Source organism: Buteo buteo, chromosome 31, assembly GCF_964188355.1.
Source record: "Buteo buteo chromosome 31, bButBut1.hap1.1, whole genome shotgun sequence".
Lineage (NCBI taxonomy): Eukaryota > Metazoa > Chordata > Aves > Accipitriformes > Accipitridae > Buteo > Buteo buteo.
In genome coordinates, this window is record NC_134201.1 from 2,638,273 (window position 1) to 2,646,600 (window position 8,328).

General features: G+C 69.3%; 1 protein-coding gene across 1 annotated transcript in view; it reads left to right on the top strand.

Annotated features, from left to right (window-relative positions):
• Window positions 1-2,165: 2,165 nt before the first annotated feature.
• Window positions 2,166-8,328, top strand: part of LOC142026012 (uncharacterized) — a gene marked incomplete at its 5' end in the record, with an annotated part of 24,863 nt that continues 18,700 nt past the window's right edge. Inside the window, 11 exon segments of the mRNA XM_075018761.1 lie at window positions 2,166-2,313; window positions 2,433-2,604; window positions 3,940-3,965; window positions 3,968-4,047; window positions 4,271-4,281; window positions 4,283-4,473; window positions 5,799-5,887; window positions 6,191-6,268; window positions 7,991-8,045; window positions 8,048-8,092; window positions 8,095-8,193. Coding sequence (XP_074874862.1) covers window positions 2,166-2,313; window positions 2,433-2,604; window positions 3,940-3,965; window positions 3,968-4,047; window positions 4,271-4,281; window positions 4,283-4,473; window positions 5,799-5,887; window positions 6,191-6,268; window positions 7,991-8,045; window positions 8,048-8,092; window positions 8,095-8,193 — 994 coding nt within the window.

An 8,328-nucleotide genomic window follows, 5' to 3' on the forward strand; every position in this document is an offset into this window, starting at 1 on the left:
CACGGCCCCGGGTATGTGAGGGGCTTGGGGAAGCTTTGCACGGCCCTGGGCGTGCGAGGGGCGTGCGAGGGGCGTGCGAGGGGCTTTGCACAGCCCTGACTGCGTGACACTACCGGGACTTTCCGGGCTGTTTCTGGTACGTGGCCGGGGCGGAGCCCGGGGGGGGCCCCTGGGGGAGTCAGGCCAGGACACACACATGTGCACACGCGTGTGCAGGGCGTGCGGCAGGGGTGGGCTGCACAGGGGAACTACGAGGTGTACGTGCGACAGGCTTTGGCCGGTTGGGGTGGGGGCTGCAGGGATGCCCGGGTCCCCCTGTTAATTGGGGTGGGGGCTGCAGGACGCCCAGTTCCCCCCTTTAATTGGGGTGGGGGCTGCAGGACGCCCAGGTCCCCCCCTTTCCGAGTGGGGGCTGCAGGATGCCCAGGTCCCCCCCACTTTGTTGGGGTGGGGGCTGCAGGGATGCCTGGGTCCCCCTTTAATTGGGGTGGGGGCTGCAGGACACCCAGATTTCCCCCCCCCACTTTGTTGGGGTGGGGGCTGCAGGGATGCCCGGGTCCCCCCTTTAATTGGGGTGGGGGCTGCAGGGACGCCCAGCTCCCCCCTTTAATTGGGGTGGGGGCCCTTAATTGGGGTGGGGACTGCAGGGACGCCCAGCTCCCCCCTTTAATTGGGGTGGGGGCTGCATGACGCCCATCTCCCCCCTTTAATTGGGGTGGGGGCTGCAGGGACGCCCAGTTCCCCCCTTTAATTGGGGTGGGGGCTGCAGGACGCCCAGCTCCCCCCTTTAATTGGGGTGGGGGCTGCAGGGACGCCCGGGTCCCCCTTTAATTGGGGTGGGGGCTGCAGGGACGCCCGGGTCCCCCTTTAATTGGGGTGGGGGCTGCAGGACACCCATCTCCCCCCTTTAATTGGGGTGGGGGCCCTTAATTGGGGTGGGGGCTGCATGACACCCATCTCCCCCCTTTAATTGGGGTGGGGGCTGCAGGACGCCCGGGTTCCCCCTTTAATTGGGTTGGGGGCCCTTAATTGGGGTGGGGGCTGCATGACGCCCATCTCCCCCCTTTAATTGGGGTGGGGGCTGCAGGACGCCCATCTCCCCCCTTTAATTGGGGTGGGGGCCCTTTAATTGGGGTGGGGGCTGCATGACGCCCATCTCCCCCCTTTAATTGGGGTGGGGGCTGCAGGATGCCCGGGTCCCCCCTTTAATTGGGGTGGGGGCCCTTAATTGGGGTGGCGGCTGCAGGGACGCCCGGGTCCCCCTTTAATTGGGGTGGGGGCTGCAGGACACCCAGATTTCCCCCCCCCACTTTGTTGGGGTGGGGGCTGCAGGACGCCCGGGTCCCCCTTTAATTGGGGTGGTGGCTGCAGGGACGCCCGGCTCCCCCCTTTAATTGGGGTGGGGGCCCTTAATTGGGGGTGGGGGCTGCATGACGCCCATCTCCCCCCTTTAATTGGGGTGGGGGCTGCAGGGACGCCCGGGTCCCCCTTTAATTGGGGTGGGGGCTGCAGGACACCCATCTCCCCCCTTTAATTGGGGTGGGGGCCCTTAATTGGGGTGGGGGCTGCATGACGCCCATCTCCCCCCTTTAATTGGGGTGGGGGCTGCAGGGACGCCCATCTCCCCCCTTTAATTGGGGTGGGGGCCCTTAATTGGGCTGGGGGGGGGGGGGGGCTGCCAGCCGCCCGCCCGTCCCCCGCCCGCCGCTAGGGGGCAGTACAACACTACCCCCCTGAAGCCCCTCCCAGTGGGCGGAGCCACCGGCGGGGAACCCCCCGCCCACCTCCAGGGGTCCCCGGGGCGGGGGCGGAGCCAGAACCGGGGGCCGGGACCGAGGCGGGGGGGGGGGGGGCGGCCCCGTCCCCCCCCCCCCGCCCCCCCCCGGCGGAGGCGGCCCCGAAAGTCCGGTCGCTGCCGGCGGGGAAGTCCCGGGGTCTCTTCCGCTCCCTCCGCGGGATCCAGGCGGCCGGGAGGGGACCCAGAAAGCCCCCGGGGGGGGGGTCACCCAGAGGCTCCCGGGGGGGGGGGGGGGACTCCGGCACCCCCCCCCCCTCAATGGCGGACGAGCTGCCCGTGGATCTCCGGACGCGACGCGGAGCCCCCCCCGGCCCGGGACCCCCCGAAACGTCGTTACCTCTGCGGAAGCGACGCTCGGTGATGCGGGGGGATAGAGGGGAACCCCCCCCCCTCCCGGGGCAGGGACCCCCCCCGGGGAAAGCGCCCCGTGGGGGCCCCCTCGTGTCCCCCCCCACCGCCTGCGCCCCCCCGGCCTCGGCCTCGGCTTCCCCCCCCCGCCCTCGCCTTCTTCTCAGGTGAGACACCCCCCCCCCCCCCCCGATCTACCCCCCCCACCCCGGGGTCCTTCGTGGGTGGGATGGGGCTGAGGGTCCCCCGGATGCCCCCCCCCCCCACGCTGACACTCGCCACGCAGGGCTGCGGGGGGAGCTGCCGCTGCCCTTGCTGGGGGGGGCCGGTGCGGGGTTAGCGGCCCCCCCGGGGGTCTTGGCTCTCCCCCCGGCCCCCCTGGCTCTGCTGGGACCCCCCGAAACCCAACTGGCCGCCGACATCGCCGCCGCCACCGGCCAGGACGAGGACGGCGACACGTGAGTCGAGGACCCCCCCCCCCCCCAATAGGGACCCCCCCCCCCCCCAGGACCCTCCCGATCGACCCCCGCAATGGGAAACCCAGAATGAGCCTGGGGACCCCCCCTAATGCCCCCCCCCCCTTAATAGCCCCCTTAATGGGCCCCTCTGCCCCCCCCCCCCCCGGTGGGGACCCCCACATTAGGACCCCCCCCCCCATGGGGACACCCCCCTGGTGAGACCCCCCCCCCAAAAAAAAACTGAGGACCCCTCCAATGACTCCCCGTGGGACCCCCCCTCGGGGACCCTCTGTGCCCCCCCCCCCCCCCCCGCGGGAATCCCCGGCCCCGCCGGGCTGCCCCGGCCCCGCCCCGCCGCCGCTTGACGTCACCGCCCCGGCCACGCCCCTTTACTGGAAGCGCGCGGGGCGGGCGGGGGGGGGGAGGGGCCGCTTCCTCCTCCCCCCCCTCCCCCACCCAAGCGCCTGCCACCTCCCCCCGAAACGCGGCCCCTCGTGTCCTCAAACCCACCGTGTCCCCCCCCCCCGTGTCCCCCCACGTCCCTCCCCATGTCGTGTGTCCCCCCCCGTGTCCCCGTGTCCCCCCAGGGCGCTGCACGTCACTGTGGCCCCTGTGTCCCCCCCCATGTCCCCTCGTGACCCCTGTGTCCCCCCCCCCCATGTCCACCCGTGACCCCGTGTCCCCTCGTGTCCCCCCCAGGGCGCTGCACATCACCGTGTCCCCATGTCCCCCTGTGACCCCGTGTCCCCCCCCACATTCCTCTGTCCCCCCCCAAGACCCTGTGTCCCCTCATGTCCCCATGTCCCCCCGTGACCCCGTGTCCCCCCCACATTCCTCTGTCCCCCCCTGTGACCCCATGTCCCCTTGTGTCCCCATGTCCCCCTGTGACCCCGTGTTCCCCCGTGTCCCCCCAGCCCCGTGTCTCCCCCACGTTCCTCTGTCCCCCCCATGACCCCATGTCCCCTTGTGTCCCCATGTCCCCCCGTGACCCCGTGTCCCCCCCACATTCCTCTGTCCCCCCCCAAGACCCTGTGTCCCCTCGTGTCCCCCAGGGCACTGCACGTCTCTGTGGCCCCGTGTCCCCCCCATGTCCCCCCACGTCCCCCCGTGACCCCGTGTCCCCTTGTGTCCCCATGTCCCCCTGTGACCCCGTGTCCCCCCGTGTCCCCCCAGCCCCGTGTCCCCCCACGTTCCTCTGTCCCCCCCCGTGACCCCGTGTCCCCTCGTGTCCCCCAGGGCGCTGCGCATCGCCGTGGCCCCGTGTCCCCCCCGTGTCCCCCCGTGACCCCCCGTGTCCCCCCGTGACCCCGTGTCCCCTCGTGTCCCCCCCCCCAGGGCTCTGCACATCGCCGTGGCTCAGGGGCCCTGGGGGCCGCCCGACGCCTGGTGGGGCTGTTCCTGCAGGGGGGGCGGGAGCTGGACGTCTACAACCGCCTGCGGCAGGTGGGTCGTGGGTGGGGGGGGACACACCCACGGCGTGGGGGGGGACACACCCACGGCGTGGGGGACACACCCACACACACAGGGGGATGTGGGGGGCGGGTGGGGTCCGGGGGGGAGGGGACATATGCGAGGAGCCGGACGCCGCGCCCCCTCGCCCGTCAGCGGCGCGCCTTGGGCGCGCCCCGGCCCCACCCCGGCCACGCCCCGCCCCGCCTTTTTTCAGACCCCGCTGCACCCCGGTCATCACGGGCCAACCGGGACTGGTGCGGCTACTGGTGGCCCACGGGGCTTCGCCGATGGCCCTGGACCGCCTGGGCCGCACGGCCGCCCACCTGGCCTGCGAGAGCCGAAGCCCCCGCTGCCTGCGCGAGCTGCTGCGCCCCGGCCCCCGGGGGGGGCCCGACCTGCAGGCTCGCAACTACGAGGGTGAGCACCCCAAAAATAGGGGGGGGGGGGGGGATAGGGGGGCGGGCGGGGGTCCCCGCGCTGCCGGCACGTGGCTACGAGGGGGCTGGCACCCCGAAATGGGGGTGGGGGGGGAATTGGGGGGGGGAGATGGGGGCAGCACCCCCGAAATGGGGGTGGGGGGGGAGATGGGGGCAGCACCCGAAATGGGGGTGGGGGGGAACTGGGGGGGGAGATGGGGAAGGCAGTGGCCAGCACGTGGCTACGAGGGGGTGGCACCCCAAAATAGGGGAATTGGGGGGGGGAGACGGGGGCAGCACCCCGAAATGGGGGGAATTGGGGGGGGGAGATGGGTTGGGGTCCCGCGCTGCCGGCATGTGGCTACAAGGGGGTGGCACCCCGAAATGGGGGTGGGGGGGGGAGTTGGGGGGGGGGAGATGGGGGCAGCACCCCGAAATGGGGGTGGTGGGGGGAATTGGGGGGGGAGATGGGGGCAGCACCCCGAAATGGGGGTGGTGGGGGGGATTGGGGGGGGAGATGGGGGCAGCACCCCGAAATGGGGGTGGGGGGGGAACTGGGGGGGGAGAGATGGGGAAGGCAGTGGCCGGCACGTGGCTACGAGGGGGTCGCACCCCAAAATAGGGGGAATTGGGGGGGGGAGATGGGTTGGGGTCCCTGTGCTGCCGGCATGTGGCTACAAGGGGGTGGCACCCCGAAATGGGGGTGGTGGGGGGGAATTGGGGGGGAGATGGGTGCAGCACCCCCAAAATGGGGGGAATTGGGGGAGGGAGATGGGGGCAGCACCCCGAAATGGGGGGAATTGGGGGGGGGAGATGGGTTGGGGTCCCCACGCTGCCGGCACGTGGCTACGAGGGGGTGGCACCCCGAAATGGGGTGGTGGTGGGAATTGGGGGGGGGGAGATGGGGGCAGCACCCCGAAATGGGGGTGGTGGTGGGAATTGGGGGGGGGGGAGATGGGGAATGCAGTGGAAATAGGGGGGGTGGGCACCGCAACGGGGGCACCGGTGGGTGGGTGATGAAAGGGGGAGGGCAACGGGGGGGCACAGAAAGGAGGGGGGGGGGCATGGAAAAGAGTGTGAGAGTTGGCACAGAAATGGGGGGGGGGGTGATGGGTGGCACAGAAAAGGGGGGGGGGCGCGGAAAAAGTGGGGTGCGAGAGTTGGCACGGGAAGGGGGGGTGGCACAGAAAAGGGGGTGCACCGCCGTAGGGGCCGACGGGGTGTCAAAACCAGCTTGTGCTGCCCCAAAACCTGCGTGGGACTGGGGAGGGGGGGGGGACGACTGGTTCCCCCCCCCCATGACATCCCCCCCCCCGGTCCCCCCAGGTTTGACCCCCCTACACGTGGCCGTCAGCTCGGGCGCCCGCGAAAGCGTCCTGCTGCTGCTGGAGCACGGGGCCGACATCGACGCGGTGGTAGGGCTTGGGGGGGGGGGGTGTTTTTTGGGGAGGGGGGGGGCTCAGGGGATCCTGGGGGGGGGGCTCAGGGGATCCTGGGGGGGGGGCTTGGAGGGTCCTGGGGGGGGGGGGCACTGATAGGCTGGAGGGGTTTGAGCTGCGTTGGGGAGGTTGGAGGAATTTGGGGGACTTTGGGGGGGCTGGGGGGGGGGGACTGGGGCAGCCCAGGGCTGGGGAGGGTGGGGGGGGGGTTTTGGGGGGGGGGGGGTGGCATCCCCTCACTCCCCCCCCCCCCCCCCGTTGCCCACCCTGGGCTTGCAGGACATCAAGAGCGGCCGCTCACCGCTGCTGCACGCGGTGGAGAGCAACAGCCTGGAGATGGCCGAGCTGCTCATCCAGGTGAGTTTTTGGGGGGGCTGGGGGGGGGGCGGTTTGGGGGCTGGGGGGGGGGGGGGGGGCTTTGGGTATTTGGCGTGTTGGCGGGATGTGGGTCGGTTTGGGGGTTTTGGGGGGGGAGGCTTGGAATTGGGGGGGTTCGGAGGGTATTGGGGCTGGGGGGGCTCTGGGAAATTGGGGGGCTTTGGGGATGCAGCGGGGGGGGATGAGAAATTGGGGGGGTCTGAAGAAAATGGGGGGCTTTGGGGATGCAGCGGGGGGGATGAGAAATTGGGGGGGTCTGAAGAAATTGGGGGGCTTTGGGGATGCAGCGGGGGGATGAGAAATTGGGGGGGTCTGAAGAAATTGGGGGGCTTTGGGGATGCAGCGGGGGGATGAGAAATTGGGGGGCTTTGGGGATGCAGTGGGGGGGTATGAGAAATCAGGGGGCTATGGGAAATTGGGGGCTTTGGGAAATTGGGGGGCTTTGGGGATGCAGCGGGGGCTATGAGGAATTGGGGGCTCTGAGAAATTGGGGGGCTTTGGGGATGCAGCGGGGGCTATGGGAAATTGGGGGTCTATGGGAAATTGGGGGCTTTGGGGATGCAGCGGGGGGGTATGAGAAATTGGGGGCTCTGAGAAATTGGGGGTCTATGAGAAATTGGGGGGCTTTGGGGATGCAGCGGGGGCTATGGGAAATTGGGGGGCTCTGAGAAATTGGGGGCTTTGGGGATGCAGCGGGAGTTATGAGAAATTGGGGGGCTCTGAGAAATTGGGGGTCTATGAGAAATTGGGGGGCTTTGGGGATGCAGCGGGGGGCTATGGGAAATTGGGGGGCTCTGAGAAATTGGGGGGCTTTGGGGATGCAGCGGGGGGGTATGAGAAATCGGGGGGCTTTGGGAAATTGGGGGTCTATGAGAAATTGGGGGGCTTTGGGGATGCAGCGGGGGCTATGGGAAATTGGGGGTCTATGGGAAATTGGGGGCTTTGGGAAATTGGGGGTCTATGAGAAATTGGGGGGCTTTGGGGATGCAGCGGGGGGCTATGGGAAATTGGGGGTCTATGGGAAATTGGGGGGCTTTGGGAAATTGGGGGTCTATGAGAAATTGGGGGCTTTGGGGATGCAGTGGGGTGGTATGAGAAATTGGGGAGCTCTGAGAAATTGGGGGCTTTGGGGATGCAGCGGGGGGTATGAGAAATTGGGGGCTTTGGGGATGCAGCAGGGGTATGAGAAATTGGGGGGCTCTGAGAAATTGGGGGTCTATGAGAAATTGGGGGGCTTTGGGGATGCAGCGGGGGGCTATGGGAAATTGGGGGGCTCTGAGAAATTGGGGGTCTATGAGAAATTGGGGGCTTTGGGGATGCAGCGGGGGGCTCTGAGAAATTGGGGGGCTATGGGAAACTGGGGGTCTATGAGAAATTGGGGGGCTTTGGGGATGCAGCGGGGGGCTATGGGAAATTGGGGGGCTCTGAGAAATTGGGGGGCTTTGGGGATGCAGCGGGGGGCTATGGGAAATTGGGGGGCTCTGAAAAATTGGGGGGCTTTGGGGATGCGCGGGGGGGTATGAGAAATTGGGGGGCTATGGGAAATTGGGGGGCTTTGGGATGCAGCGGGGGGTATGAGAAATCGGGGGGCTATGGGAAACTGGGGGGCTTTGGGAAATTGGGGGTCTTCGGGGATGCAGCGGGGGGGCTCTGAGAGATCGGGGGGCTCTGAGAAACCGGGGGTCTTCGGGGTGCCGCCAGCGGGGCGCCAGCGTCAACGCGCAGTCGTACGCGGGGTGCACGGCGCTGCACGCGGCGGCGGCCGGGGGCTGCTGGGGGTCCTGCGGCTGCTCCTGCGCAGCGGCGCGACTGCGCCCTCAAGAACTACCACAACGACACCCCCCTGGCCGTGGCCAGCAGCCGGCAGGTACCGGGGGGGGGGTCTTGGGGGGTCTTGGGGTGCGGTGGGGGTATTGGGGTGCAGGGAGGGGGGAAGAGGGGGGTAATGGGGTGGAATGGGGGTAATGGAGGTATTAGGGTGCAGGGGGGGAGATGGAGATACTGGGTGCAGTGGGGGTATTGGGGTGCAGGAGGGGGGA